The 16,242-nt window shown below is 43.9% G+C and overlaps 1 protein-coding gene across 4 annotated transcripts in view; it reads left to right on the top strand.

Annotated features, from left to right (window-relative positions):
• gpc3 (glypican 3) overlaps window positions 1-13,152 on the top strand; it is a 108,467-nt gene extending 95,315 nt beyond the window's left edge. For all 4 annotated transcript variants that reach the window (XM_069531843.1, XM_020083234.2, XM_069531844.1 and 1 more), the window contains one exon: window positions 11,280-13,152. In XM_069531843.1, the coding sequence (XP_069387944.1) occupies window positions 11,280-11,455 (176 nt within the window). In that variant the 3' untranslated portion in view covers window positions 11,456-13,152. The remainder of the gene's footprint in view (window positions 1-11,279) is intronic.
• The last annotated feature ends 3,090 nt before the right edge of the window (window positions 13,153-16,242 follow it).

Here is a 16,242-nt window from a genome sequence, read left to right as displayed (position 1 = left end):
CATGTTCAGTGTATGTGTGGTCACATTATATGTGTTTTCAGGCATGTTTGTATGGACAGGGATTATAACTGACGCAAAGCCAATACACTCTTGTGGACAGAGATCTTCCATGTTTTCATTTGGAATCAGCAAAAACACTGTGTGCTCTGGTTTATAAGGTGCTGAAGGTTGACACTGTGGGAATTTAAAGTTCCCGTTATAGTCTGACCTTAATGTTGATGTCAGTACCCTGAGTATGTCTATTATTTTCCTGTGAATTAGCACATAAGGTGTGTGCTGCTCATGTGAGTGACACTGCGTGTGCAGGCACATTTAGGCCTGTTTGCGCCCGTTTGTACACAAGCCAGTAATGTTTGCAGACCTTGTGGAGTCCCTGCTCATTGGCTGATAAACAGATAGCCACTGATAGCCTGTGATGACCCAGAAAAATGCTGACCTAGCACGTCCGCTCAGCCCACTTTGGTCAAACAGGGGACTGGAGTTCAAAGGTCAACCTACAGAGTATGAGGCCTAATGGGCTGCCTGTCTGTGATCTGCTGCTCCGAGATGGAAGAGGCAGATCTGTTTTCACAAAGCCTGGAGCAGACACACACACACACAGATGAGAGGAGTTGGGGAAAGGTGACAGGAGCTACAACAACAACAAGGTGCAGACAGGACAGAGGCAGAGCTGACCCCCCCCCAACAGTCCAGCTGTCAACCTGCTGACCACACAGAGGATGTTCCCAAACGTGCATCATGATTGATCTGTCCTTGCTCATTCTCTCCACAGATTCCATAACCTTATGATCACTAACGCCACTCACCCACAACACACACAGACGCACACAGACACACACATGCTGCACATTCCCGAGAGAATTCCAGGCCAGGAGAGCTATTCCAGGACAGGGGGAGCCCCACCCTCACACACATCACACACACACACCACCCCCAACTCTCCAAAGCCAGACTCACAGCCAGGCATTGAACTAGTTACAGCTCAAACATCAGATACAATCTGTAGTCTGACCTCTGGTGAAGTGTCGGATACTTTAATTTTCCTCATAATTTAAGTGGTGGGAGATTTGATTTATTCCAGTGTGTTCCAGGCTAACAGCTCATCTGGTAGCTCACCATCACAGCAATCTATGACAATTGAAACTGAGGCATTCTCTCACCTTGCTGTCTTAACAGTGCTGTTGCATGTGGTTCCCAAGATGTAAAAAACAATACGTACACAAACATTCATGGCTATTTACCCATCAACGCCCTAACGTCGCTCCAGAAAAGGTGCAGATCCAGCATCTAAACTGACAAAATAAAGAAACAATGTGTGCGTTCAGCCGGGTTGTCATCTTTCCATCACTGATGTTCAGAGCAGGAGCCGATAAAAACCTGTGTCTGTTTGATCCACGAGTGAATGCAATTATTTTTAGATCCTTTCACAAAGACAAAAGCCAGATTTTAGTGGGTGTTACTGGATTTTTTTAACCAGTGGAAACAAGTATTTTCACACTCGATGAGGGCTCACCTGTGTGTTCCGATGCTCTCATGCACACCTGGCCTCAGACTGTACAGCCTCTGTGTGAAGCTAAGAGCTCCTGCCACCGTCTCCTCACAAACCTGCTCACAGATTCCTCTCAAAGCCTCTCTTCATTCACTCGTCCTTGCTTCAGTTTTTTTCTTCTGCCGCTCTCGCTTCAAATGTGTACTGCAGTGTTTTCAGACTGCAGCCTCACAAAATCAGTGAGTAATTCACAGAACAGTCTTACAACGCTGCTTCCCTTGTGAAACATGAAAACCTGGCGTCGAGGTGAATCATTTGTTTCCAGCTGAGTTTCAGCTGTTGTGGGAAATAAATGGCGGGTGACGTGCATTAAAACCAGATAAAACCAGTTTTAATGTTGCGTTTTGATCATGTGGAACATCGCTCCACTAGTCTTAGAGTTAACTTTAGGGCTCCTTCTTGAAAGAAAATGATTGACATAGAGAAAAGGTGGAATCAACCACAGAAATGTAATTTTTTAGAACAGGAGTTGACCTCTTAATTCTAATCCACTTATAAAAATGGCTACTTAAGAGTTTTAACATCCAACTGCTCGACTAAGTGACATGTTAAAATGGGTTTTTGATTCAGTTTGGAAACATTCAAGCGTCTGAAAGCCAACAGTTGGTGGGATCGACCCAAAGCTCTTCCTTGTGTGTTTCCTCGCTGAGCTGGACGGGCCTTTGCTGTGCGCTGTACCTCACCGCACTCAGCAGGGGCCGTGTGAATAGACCTGTTGTTTTGCTCCTGTGCTCAGACGTTTGGTCACTGCAAGCACTCTGGAGGAAAGCTTTTCTTTCTCTCTTTTTTTTCTAAGCTTGTGAGCGTTTTATTATCGCCAGGGGTTAGCAAAATACAAAGTCGAAAAATTCCTGTAATGTGAAACACGCAGCTTGCGATGAGATGCTGGGCTGGGCTCGCCTTTCAGTTCTGCTACAAATTTTGTGGCTGGAACAAAGGGGCGAGTAAAAGAAAGAAGAAGGTGATGAAAGAATGCGGGGAAAGAACAGAAAGAGACAAAAACACTTTTGATAACTCTAAAGGTTGATACACTGTGAAACCTAAACATTCACTCTGTATGAGGGTGGAATTAACTGCAAAAAGCGCTGCCAATACGACAACCTGGTATGTTAATTAAATGCAGATGTGACCCCTGGCCCTCAGCACATGATAGGTGAGTCACACGGCGCCGGTCCTCTACATTAGTGTTTGCCACATGTCTTTATCATAGTAGCTAATCCGGACTCTGTTGACACTAGCTAACGCATCTCTGGGTATGTCCACCATGTATATATGTTTCCTCCTTGTTTTAGTTTCATAGAGCTGATGAGATGAGCTACTGCAATCATGAATGTGTGCCCAGTTAGAGTCGTCCACATGTGGCTGCCAGGTAGAGGGTCTGCGTGCCACAGGTTGGCGTGAGACAGAGGGAGATGTGCTCAGGCGTGGCAGATGTGCGAGGACGAGCGCAGGTGTTTGGATGGCGGAGGAATCTGGGTGCCCACATGTCCTCTGTGGTCTACAAGAGCAAGCAGAGCCAGATGATACCAAGGTGCAACAATAAGCACACTTCAGTATCACAATCATCTCCCAGTAGCTGGCTGCAAGATAGACCATTAACCCTTCCTCCTCTATGTCAACAGCTGGGACAGAGACCAAAGACAAAATTAAAGTACACACCAAAAAACATTTTTTCAAAGATGGTTTCTCTCATTTTAGGTCGCTCTTAACACATGTTCGTTCAAGTGTTCATCCGTCTGATAAGTTTGGTTATAATTAATTATTTGATAATGTAAAAACGGGGTGAAATGTCATTATTTGACAGCTGAGACTGACTGAATGTGAACGCTTGAGCAAGTGTATCAACGGCTCCTTGCTACTGCGGAGACATTTTCTGATCGCTACTGTGCAAACTCTAGCTCTAAATGCTCAAGATGGCAGTGTTTATATCTGGGATATTTTAGCTTCATCACTGGTTAGTGGGAGGATGTAGAGTCACATGTTTGGACTGAAGACTAACGGCAGTCATAATTGTATTAAAGTAACATTGTGTGAACGTATAGAGTATACATTATACCTGCATAACATCAGCGTATCGCTATTGTGAGCATAGGTCATAAACCTTTTCTCCTCCATGTGATTGAATAGGACATTGACAAAACTAAAAAGACAAGGTAGACATCAAATTCATTCTTCACAAAGATGTTTCTGTCCTTTTAGGCCTTTCTTTTAACACTGGTGTGAATTCAAGGGTTCATTTTTAATTAATAGCTTTATTAGTTATTTGATTTGACGATTCATAAGAAACATGGTGAAACGTCATGATTGACAGCTGAGACTGACATGTGATTGTTAAAGCGTGTGTATCGACAGGACCTCACTACCGTGGCACCCTCCCCTGATCACTACTTTGCAAATGACAATATCAGCAAGATAATATGGCAACATTCATGTGAGATATGTTTGCTTCTTTGTTGGATAGTCAAAGGAAAAAAAAACATGTTGTCCATCTTTAAATACAGTGTATGATCTGCAGCCTCACTGAAAATCACTCATAGGATGTTTATTAAAAAAATACCTGCTGTTCTCATCCTCTGCCTGAAAAACAAATCTTGGCCAACTATAATCTGTTTACGTTTCAGATGATTAATGGTGAACTTGAAGTAATGACTGCTGAGGAGGAGTTAAGAGGTCGGGTGGTTGTTGGTGGTGGAACGGCTGATAATGTGTAACACACTGGAAATGTTCTGACCCAATGTTCCCTGCCCCTGTCCCTCCTCAAGCTTATAAACAACCTCTATAAATTCAGCCAATCCTCCAAGTTCCCCACCTCCACCACGCCCCTCACAAAAATAATGAAGCCTGCCACCATCTGTGTAAACAGGCTTGGTTAGTATGAGCTGCAGTCTCTCACTCTTGTTCTTACTGGAGTCAGCCACAGGGCCCTGTGTGTCGCCAGCTCATGGGCTGAATGTGGTGGCAGTGGAGGAGAAGATGGGAAAGGAAAGGAAAAAGAGGGAGGAGAGGAACAGGGGGATGAAATTACCCTCTTATTGGACCCTTGTTGGTCTTCCGCCATGGAGCTTTCTCAAATCAGTCAGAGGATAAAACCCTTAAGATTAGCCAGAAGGCAGGAAGAGGAGCCCTGGTTTTAATTTCTGTGGATACAAGCACACAGTGCCGACTGGGTTCTCATCATGTACATGGGGGGGCCCAGCAGTGTTTGATTCATTTTGTAGGCCCGTGCATTTTTCTGTGTTTGTGTGTGCCTCATGGAAAAGCGTTTGTTTGCCCAAGAGCTTTATTTACATTCACAGGCACTTTTTGGACGGACTAAATTGATTCCAGGCCCGTTCCTGGGTCGTGTCCATCAGCTCAGCCACAGTCCACAAACACTCTGCACACAGCAGGGCCATTCTCGAGGCCTGCTGCTCTGCTGCTCGCCACCGCAGTGACACACAGCAGCCATTTTGTGGGAATGTCTTAAAAGCCTGGTTGAGGGTTTTGGGTAATTTGCATTTCACATGTTAACCCTCTACTCTCACCTGCAACCTCCTACATTCTTGCGCTATCCAGTTTTTTCTCCCTGCAGAGCCAGAGCATGCTCTGTTTTTCCAGCCCATTCTTGAAAGTAACTCAACAATGCAGTGAACATTGCAGGAGTCCTGCTGTCGATAGACTCAGAGCTGCTGGAGGAAACCACAGGCTAACCACTAAAAAGGGCTGAGATAGACTCAACAGGAGCTCGCAGTATGTACAGTCAGACCGGCCAAATTGTCACTCTTGGCTGTATTTCCACTCTGCCTCTCTGTGACAGGAATGTTGGGAAAATTCAGCTTGTTTTTTGGCAGAGACATTTGCACAACAAACACGAATTTCAATCTGCCAGCTACATTTCCTTCACTGGACTGACTGCTGGACCCAGGAGGAGAGTGTAAACAGATCTGTGTGGGATGTCAGCTTTCCTCATTATTAGAAGATAAAGATAGCATCCGAAGAATGTGTTCCTTAGAGGCTCCCTGCATGCCCAGGACCAGGATGTCCCCCCAGGCCAAACATTGACCTGTCGGTCATCAGCTCAACTCTGTGCGTGGCCGCTCCTGCCTCTCTCTCTCTCTCTCACCCTGATAAGAAGCACCATTGTCCAATCTTTTAAGAAACACCCTCAACTGGCGCTCCCTGCCAACCTCTGACCCGCCGTCAGCACCGACCTCCGAGCTGCCGAGGTTCACAGGCCTCCTCTGTACGCGGCGGAGCTCCCCACCCTGAACGAGCCCCTTGCCCTCAGCACAGAATCAACTCTTTGTATGTTTGATTTGTTATGGTTTTTTACCTCTCTCACACTTTCCACCCTCACAGCGCCAGCAGTGCGAGGAATTCTCGCTTAAAATTTATGCCTCTGTTTCATGCTTTTATTTCTCTTCATGCTCCTTCTATTCCTACTTTCTACGTTCATATTTCTCTCACTGTAAATGGAGACTATTGATGTATTACAGGAAGGAACATATCGAAAGGCCAGTGGGTTCAAGATGCTGTTCAACCCTTCACTGACACCACTTTCCCTCACTGACCAACTTAATTAATAGGCGTTGACTTTCGCTTGTCCCACAAAGCAACAATTTAGAAAGTGTCTGGGAGGGTTTTTTCTTTTCCCTTCTGACAGCTGTGTATATTCCTCTTATCAGAGCAAACCAGCTCATTCAGGACTCAGTATAGAGTTTTAGTATTTCAGATTTAGACTCCCCAGCCATCAATTTCTATCCTTTCTATTTGTTTTCTTTTTTGCTTAATTTTGTCTCCTAACCCCATTCTGATCAGTTCTGTACCTTCCCTTCTCCATTATCTCCGTTTGTGTCCTCTTTGGCATCACATGTCCCTGTCTTACACTCTTGCCCTGTGTGTGGGAGGGTCCCTCAGCCTAGAATAACAGTGAGTGTTGTGGAGGTTGGGAGGCCAGAGCGGCTCAGAAAGCGGTGCTGTTGCTAAGGCCAGGGAAGGGCCTCCTCCAGGCGTCCCGTTTGTGTTGGCCTGACATTCCCAGCCTCTCCGAGCGCCCCTGTGGTCAGCCTGTGGGTGTGGAGGCAGACGGTCACATTCCCTCCAGCCCATGGACAGAAGCATCCCGCGCCGCTCCCTCAAGTTCTTTCCCATCTTTCAACAGACTTGGACGAGTCACAAAAGTTACAGAATATGACCAACAAGCCAATGGTTACAATCCAGCTCCTTATCTGTTACATTCTACAAGATAAGACCCAATCAATCCTGCTCCTATCATGTTTTCACAGAACCATTGTCTCTGAAGCTGCAGAGGGCAGCTCTCAACAGAGGATTGCACACACACACACACACACACATCCGCATTCACACTCCAGTCCCTCGATTTCAAAATTTGCTGAGTTTAATATCCAAGTGAATAGTTTGCTCTGCAGAGATGAAACGAGTGATAACATATTTGCTTTGCTTCGGAAACCATAATATCTTTTAAGCTGTTGAATCTTGAAAACCTAGATCAAATTTGACCAGCTTAGGTGCATGATGTGCACACATCGTCTGCCAGTGTAGCAGCAATCTAAACCATCCCTCCCCATTTCATAAGGAGCACCTGTGTTTGGAGACTTAACATTCCACATACTTATCTGACCAAAAAAAGGCCTTTGTGCATAGCACACATGTACTGAATAAACTGTACTGGACCATGAAGGTATACACACTCACCAGAAGGGTCATAATAATGTCTCGACTGGCTACTGATGTGCATCACCTCCTAAAAAACTAATCTGATGTATTTATGCCTCTTAATCAAAAATCTAAACTTCAGATCAGCTGCATTTAAGAAATGTGTTAACGGAAAATACAACACAGCACAAATGAAGCATTTCCTGTGAGTTTCTGCAACATGTAATCATCACCCACACTTGTGTGCTAGAAAATGTGTCTTTCGTCTGCAATTGCAATTTTTCTACATAGTTTGCTTGTTGTGACAACTGTGAACTGGAAACGACAAGCCTCAGGCACCGAGCGCTGCTGAAAACAAAACTCTAGACTGTCTCCCCACTCATTCCTCTGCACAGACAGACACGCCACACAGACACACATGCAGTATATACATGCATGCAAACACACACACTCCAGCCCCTTTGACCTGTAAATTGGATCCAAACAGACATCCGCTTGCCATAAAAAGTATTTATTCCTCCGTTCTCCTGAGGACAGGGCTCTAAACAGAACATAAAGTTAAGGCCTGAATGTGTCATTGACTTGCATGTGACCGCCCTGCCTGCTCATTCTTAGCGCAGAGACTTCAGTGTCAATGGCTGGACCTCTCCCCTTTGGTCGTAACTCGAGCTCATAAGGCCACGACAAAGCTAGCAGGGGTACGTTAGCAAGGTGGTGTCCTTTGAGGAGTGATAGCCTTTAAAATGGAAGGTTTCAATGGATATGCAGGACGAGGGCTTGGCTCCACTGAAAGCCTCGAGGGCCCCACATTGGTGACATTAATCACAGCCGGGATGTGGCTCTATTTTTAGCCTGACGTTATCCATCTATTTGGCTAATTGCCCCTTCCTGTCCACTGTCCTGGTTCCTCCTAAATGGAAAAAGACAAAGACGGCTGAATCTGGATTACGCCTGTCTGCGTTTTCCTCTCTTTCACTCGCACTCTGTCTATACTTTGCTACACGCACACAGGCACAGGTGTTCATCACTAATTATACCAGGATATTATTAGTCCCAGCCCTGGGTAGGAGTGTAGGGGATCTAAGTTTGCACCGTGTTCAATCCCCAATGGGTTGTTTTTAAAGCCTGCAGAACAGGGCCCCTCTGTGGTGCTGCTCATGTCGAAGTGTTTAAACTAACAAGAAAGACCCTTTTTTCCGCCCCCTGGTTTGAGGGATTTTTTTTCAGAGAGACCTTTTTTTTTTCACTCACATTATTGCCGCTGTAAAGCACACCAACACAATGCCCTCCCACTTTGTCTCTGGCTTTCTCACAAACACACACAGGGACAGGGCGCACACACACCCCACTCAATCATCCCGCACACAAACACACAAATGCAGACGCGCATGCCCCCCGCCCTCCCTCTTATCCGCAGTGTATATAAAAGCTGTATCGAATTGCACCTTGAGCTTAATTGGCTCGGCAGTACAGTGTGCCGCTGTCGACAGTGACAAATCGTTCTTTCAGAGCCCCGAAGAATGTCTGCCCACTGCCATGTCAGAGGACACAGGAGGAGAAAAAAGTTAATTGTCCCCTGGCCGCCATTCAAACGGTGTTGTAACCGCCTCCAAATTTGTAGGAGATGTGATTTGGAGCTTTAGGGGTTTATTTGTTTGCCTCCTTCCTCTGTTTGAGATGGTGCCTGGCAGCTGTGGGCACCAGGGACCTGGAAGGAAGGGCCCCCGCTCTCTGTGTTTCTACTCACGGAGAAGAGACTCAAGGTTTAGTTGCACTCCTCGCCGCTCCCTGTGACCACACAGTGGCTCAAATCAGCCACTTCATCCCACTGGATCACTCCCCCTGGGGAGGACAGTAGACACATCAGATGAGGCGGCTAATTCAATTTGGAGCTATCTGTTATTTTAGGAGCTCAGATGTGACAGTGTGCATGTGCACGTGTGTGTGTGTGTGTGTGTGTGTGTGTGAGAGTGAGTGTGAGAGATAAAGTAATTGTTTATGCACACAGCCCCCTGACTATATGAGGGAGGGGTATGTTAGAAATGCACCAGCGTTGGGGTTTGTGTGTGTGTGTCTGGAGAGGTGTTCTGCATCTGGCATGACGGGGGACAGCTCAGCTCATAGCTGGCGTTCCAAACCATGGAGTTGCTTTATTACTGATATCCTCCTTCCTTCTCTCATAACTCAGGCTTCTTATTTCAGTCTCCCTCACAACTCTGTCAGACAAAGTAGCACAGCATATATAACACACACACACACACACAGACACACACACACACACACACACTGGGAGGAAGAGCTCTGCTCAGCGTCAGCTGGAGAACAGCTGTGGATACAGAGCAGCAGTAAGTAAAAGCAGAGCAGCAGGTGACCATGAAGTCACTGCAGCGTACAGAACAGATGGAGAAGAAGGGAGGAAATACAGGAGCGAGTGAGGAGTTATGAAAAATTCACATGAAAAACTTAAGAGCTGTTTTTAAACTTTCATCTAAATAAAGTAATCAACAAAACCTCTGCCTCATTTCCAACAAAACACACTGACACCTGGGAGTTTCCCTGTCTAACCACAGTCTGCTGTTAAATGGCAGCCAAATTGCAGCAAATGAGTTAAGTGCCTTGCTTGAGGGCATCTTTACAGTAGTTGAGGAGGGAGAGGTGAAAGTTAAGGATGACAGGCTGCTCACAGTGGACGGGGGTCACCGGTGTGTACACACTGGTGTAATTGTCTCCTATAACTATTTTCTCAGGCATAAAGTCCCAGAGAGTCTCACTGCAGACACACAACGACGTGCATGATTAACGACACTGTGAAAACAAAATGTGATCACAGAAATAAATAATGGCTGCATGTGGGAGGGAGTGTATTACCATTGCCTGACAGCACTGCCGCAGGGCTTCTCTGCATCCTGACTTCTAGTTACTGGTGATGATAATATTCACTCTACAGAGTCACAGAAGTTAAACCATTGTATCGGATTCAATATTTTGTACTCAGAAAAGTGGAGGTTTAGTTTTATTGCCTACACAAATACAACCTCTGACAGTTATATTTGTGTCTAGGCTGTTTCCCCCTGCTTCCAGGCTTTCTGCTAAGCTAAGCTAGCTGGCACCTAGCTCTTGCTCCATCATTGATGCACAGACACAAGAGCAATGTCTCTCAGTAAGAATACAAGAATTCCTTTGGATTCAAAAATTTTAAACCTAATCGGATCCTCTTATTCACATGAATGCTGCCTAAAGTCAGAACAACAACTAGGAGAGTCCCAAAGATGTTGTTACATGAAGATGCCGAGTTGCTGATGTCATCATCAATTAACATAATTTTACAATCAACTCAAATAGAACTTCTAATGTCAAACACATGAACACACCAAAGTCGGAACAATGACTTCACAACTCAGGAAATGTGACTTTTAGAGGAGCATGTGAAAGCACAAAAAACAGATCAAATAGTAATAATGACAATAATAACAATATATATACATTATATTTTCATCTCCCAGCAAAAAATAGCAAATCTGATTTTACGTGTGATGAAATATTATCCCCCGATTTTTCATTCAGATCATCCTTTCACATTTCGTAATTCATTTAATTGTAAAACAATTAACAATCCATTTCCCTAATTTTTTAACATTAAAGTTATATATATTTATATATACGATGATTTACATCTATCAAACGTTCAGATTTTGAGACATGATCTCATACAGTCAGTCTGTGGTTTTTATCTTTATTTTTTGTTTTCAGCATCTCACCACTGAAGTACACATTTCAACACTCACTCTCAGTAAAATATATGTCTGTGGGATTTAACATGTGTCTACAGCAATAACATGCGACATCTGGTTATATGTGGAGGTTGGATTTCTCGTTCTCCCAATGTAACATTGTTTGAACAGCTGTGTAAGACATCATGCAGAAGGGGGACAGACATACCACACATGTTTTTCAGCTTTTGTGAGCGTGTTTCTTCTAATTGTCTCCATCCTCTCCTCCTGTTTCTCTCGTGTTTTTCATTCTTTAGCCTCCTCTCACTATCTTGTCTCTCTGCCTCTGTCTGTCTCGCCCTCAGATCTCGCTGATAACCTGGCAATGGAAGACTTCACCTTCCAGGAGCAGCTGCTGACCCCCCGGCTGGCCACAGCCGGCGTCGGAGGCGTCTCCTCACCCACGGCACCGCTCAGGAGGAGCTACCTGGTCCTGACGCTCCCAGTGGCGCTCCCCCTGCTCCTGCTCTGTCTCCACTGACCGGTGCACTCACACTCTCCCATCACCTCTTTACCTTAGGATTCGATACAAACTCTGCGGAACATGGAAAAGTTGTGGTTCATCGAAAGGAAGCATGAACTACAGAATATGGTACATTTCTTTTAACGCATCTCAGCAAGAACTTGTTCTGTTTTATTAAAAATCATTCCACAAACATATTAAAGCACACCAGATAAACCCTTTGCATTGTGTAAATAAGAAACCCATCTTCTGGTCCACTCCCACTATAGCCCCTTTTTCACTGGTCAGAAAACCACTAACACCCACTTACATCTGGCTTTTGTCTGCAATGGGAACGGATATAATCAGCATTCCATCCCTGGTACCCCGCAGTAGACGCAGGTTTTATCGGCTCCGGCAGTGATGGGACTGTGACAGCGGGGTGAACATATTCTTGCTTATTTTGGTGTAAAAAGAGGTGTGTGGTAGTTACTATATTTGTGCCATCATACTGACATGTATAGTTACAATGTGGCAAAGACCCCCATCATCAGTCAACTCTCTCATGGGGCCCATAAGTGAAGCACTTGTCGGAAAACAGACACTCAACTGTACTTTTTCACAGCCTGCAACAAGTTATTGCCCAGCAGGAGCACGTTGGAGGAAGGGGAAGAACTTCTGCTTCTTTCCTCTGTGGCAGTGAATAATCTCCTGCTGGGAACTGAGCTGGTTGCTCGTTTGACGTGAACTCCACATCCCAGAAAGCCAAGGTGAAAGCTTCAGTTAAAGACGCACTGTAACCTTCGAATGCTCTGTTGAATCTCCTTCCTCTCGCTCACATTCTTTGTGTCCCTGTGATATCTAAATGATTTCATACTTAACCCAGCAATGCAAGTGTTTCTTTTTTTTTTCCACTGCTGCTGTTAATGTTTGCTTTATTTGGTAACGCTGCTGAGGATTTTTTTAACAGTAACAGCCCTATATGATGAAAAAGACTCAAGGGCTATCCACTGAGCGCAAGTCTACAAATCAGCCTGATAACTGTACAGATGTATGTTTCTCTGTGTTGGTGCCATGTTTACAAAAATATGTTGATTTATAATATTGACATATTTCATTTTAAGAAAATTTAGTTGGCAGACTACATGGTCGGCCGGACTGCGAAGCATTTCTAGCTCATTCTTTAGCACTGTTGGTAAGGAAAGGAGTGATGTGAAATATAAATATGTATAAACTTGTGTAAATTGCATTCTACTAGTGTTACCTTTCTATTGACATTCTTCGATGTTTTGTTTAAACCAGACACCAGATTCTTCTGTTTTCTCAATGTTGATTTTAGTTTGTTGTGAAAAGTGGATTCCAGGTCCCTGGTTGCTAAGATTGGATGACATGTGATGGATGTGTGGAGAGATGCTAATTAAAAGCTGGAGCTGTATGTGCTGCCGCCACCCAGCTGTCTTCACAGCTGTACACGTTGACTGTACTCACTCCAGACTATTTGACTCATGTCAGGAAAAGCACAGGTGTTAACTCACGACAGCAACAATGGTTCTGTTCCACATAGGTGTGCCAGTGAATCATGTCAGGGGTCCAGCAGACAGAGCACCAGGGTCCTGACATCAGACATAGCTGCCGGGGACAGACGATGACATGTTTTTTTTTCCATGTTGTTTTTTTCAGTTGAATGTAGATGGGGAAAAGTCTAATGTAAAATAAACTAAACATGATTTACTGTTTGTGCTGTTGTGTCTCTGTATATTAGATTTATTGTGTCTTATATTTGATTTATTATGTTTTTCTCATGACTCCAGGAAATTTGCAGAAAGTCGGGTCCAGATTTTTGAGTTCTACTTTCACAAATGAAGAATGCAGCAGGAGATTGTCAGGGTCACATGCTTTCACGGCAACAGGATAATGTGTGGAAAATTCTGGCGAGGGAGTCGGACATGTATGAATTCAGCTTCGGAAATCCTGTGGTTTTGTTTACAGCGTCGGCCTTTATCAGCCTTATCTTTTTCTATGTCTTCTATGTGTATGACACCTCTCTTTGATCCTGAGATATTTGTCTTCTTTGCAATCATTTTGCTATATTCTCACATGGGGTGACCGAGGCTGGCAGTTCCAAAAATGTCCAGAGCAACTGACTGGGACATTTGAGTTCTCACATACAGCCCCTTCCGAAAACTTCTGGAGAATATCCTGAATTCAGTGCATGCTTGTGACACTCTGGTGACCTGCCTCAGCTGCAACTAGCTCCCCTAGAAACCTTTAAAAGGATAAGCGGTATCGATAATAGATGTCTGGATGGATCATATTTTATTTATTCAGTATTTTTCTCATGAGATGGAGCCTTGGTTTATTAGTGCATTTATCCAAGTCCTGAAAAATATGATTTCAAACATATTTTTGATATGCAAATATACAGCATATTGACAAGAAAGATCCAAGCTGTAACCCCTCTCACGTCACATTAAAGTCCCCGAAAACTTGGTTTCAACTTTCAAGTCTGTAATATTAAAACTCTGCATATATAAGCAGCAATCCTGGCTAAAGTTTAGTCTGAAAAACACAAAAACAAAGTGGATCTGCTTCATCGGGACTGTGTGGCTGCGTTTGATCAGGTTTGATTGACAGTTGCCTGTCAACATCAGCAAACAACTGTCGTCAGACTTTCATTCAAATGTTGAATCCTAACTGGTGCACATGTGAGTAACCTGCAAAAATATTTTCTAATGACAAAAAATATATATTTGCAGGGATTTCCAGAACCAGCATGGGTTATGTTATAAAAATATTTAAAAACGAAAATTGAAATTAAATTAAAGTGAATTTATGTTTATATCTTTAAAAAAAATGTTTTCTAACATCTAAACCAGTGTAAAATGTATTATCCTTAAGTAGTCACCAGGATTTTTGTGTGGATTCTGCAAAATCTCTTAGCCCTCAATGCATCATCAATCTTATCTGAGAATGCAGATGGCTCACAGCAGCGGGGCGGTCACTTGAGGAGAGATGATTATGCAAAGCGACTGTCTTTGTGTCTTTGTGTCATTATGCATCACATCAACAACAACAAGGAGCTGACTGATGAAGTAGTTTGAACTGTAATGAGACAGTACCTTGTACACTGACAGTACCAACACAGATAACCTCAGATGCAGCCATTATGTAAAGCCTGTGTAAATCTTAGTTACAAAGTCAGTGACCATGTGGCCCATGTGTGCAGATTGGGATTTATATTTACAGGCTACTTTGGTTCTGTATTTCATTCAGAATACAATGGGCCGGTTAGTCCTGAGCTCTGAGGGTGCAGAATGGCAAAACTGAACCAGTGCCGGCCTCAGATCTGAGACATCACCAGCAGTTGTCCCGGTTTGTTGTGTCACTTCCTCAGAATATAGAAAGGATTGAAATGCAGCACGTCTTATGTACAAGGCATAACATCAATAACGACTTTACTCTGAAGTGCTTTTTCTGCTGCTTTCTCCTCTCACACATGATCCACAGTTGCAGTAAGTGGAACAGACCAGGTCTTGTCCCACTGACTGCTCAGGTTTTGTTCCACTATGGTTTGTTGTCTGATCGTTTTCTCAGTTTCTCTTGTTGCATTTTTCCTCTCTGTGGTTTCCTGTACAGTTTCAATGATACAGGACAGTGGAAATCTAATACCACCACTTTGACCAAGAGAAAAATAACTAATGTAAACAGCTATAATTTACATTGTAATGATGACGTGCTAAATTCCTACCCCACTATGATCGTTAATTATTTAAAATTGTGGAAATCAGTTCCGTCTATGTGTTTCTTCGAGGCTATTTACCGTAAACTGCTTTAATAAAAAGGGGCTCTATGTGAGAACGGAACAGTCAGTGTCAGTTGCTTTGCACATATTTTTTTGAACTTTTCCTGCCAGCCCCCAAGTAAAATATGAGTAAAATGTCTGAGTGAGACCATGTGAGAACAGGGTGAGAAGATATACTGTTGGTGCTTTTAAGGTCAGCTCTCCATTGAAACAAGTTCTCTGAGGCTGTCCATAGTCCTTCTGGGACGTTAGCAGAGGGACCAGTGGACAAGGTAGGCCGCAGCAAGAAGCATAAACCCCAAAAACAGAAACGACAGATCACAAAGTAATTTCTGCAACACCTTGAATGTCACATATTCAGGTATTCAAGGTGGAGTACAGAGTGAGGAAATATAAGCAAGTGAAAATAGATGGTTTTCCACAGAGGTTATGAATGGGACATGTATATGTTGCAAGTATATATGTTACTTTAATGTGCCTTTCACCGTCTGATCCACTTCAAAGCCCTTCATGAATCTTGGGAGTTATGTGTCTCTGGACTCTGCCTGTAGTTCTCAGAGTCTTAAGAGCAGCATCTGAGTTATGTGTGTTTTTCTCTGGATCTGTTTTCCTCATTCCCAGCTGATGATGTCCCACATTATTTTTCCTCTCACTGAACCCCATTAGTTTGACCCCCAGTGTCACCTATTACCCATGGTAACAGACGCTCACCTGCAGCCCAACAATGGAGCCAGCTTCATTAGTCCTAATTGTTTGTGTTTCATCTCCATTTTTAAAGCCTGTCTACTTTCTTTACAAGGCCAATCAATCGCAGCTCCTCACACCAACACGCCTGTCACTGCAAACACACTTCAGAAATCCTGTTTTGGCCGTCCTGCCTCTCTGCTGTAACTTTTCACACCCACGCACCCTCTGCTCTCCAGATCCAGTTAAAAATGCCATTGTTATCCAGCTGTGCTTTTCTCTCCTGAACTGGATTTGCAGCCTTTAAGATGGAAAAGAGAGGCTCATTATTAGGAGAAGA

This window comes from Paralichthys olivaceus, chromosome 9 (genome assembly GCF_024713975.1).
Source record: "Paralichthys olivaceus isolate ysfri-2021 chromosome 9, ASM2471397v2, whole genome shotgun sequence".
NCBI classification, from domain to species: Eukaryota; Metazoa; Chordata; class Actinopteri; order Pleuronectiformes; family Paralichthyidae; genus Paralichthys; species Paralichthys olivaceus.
This window is presented reverse-complemented; position numbering and strand designations above follow the sequence as displayed.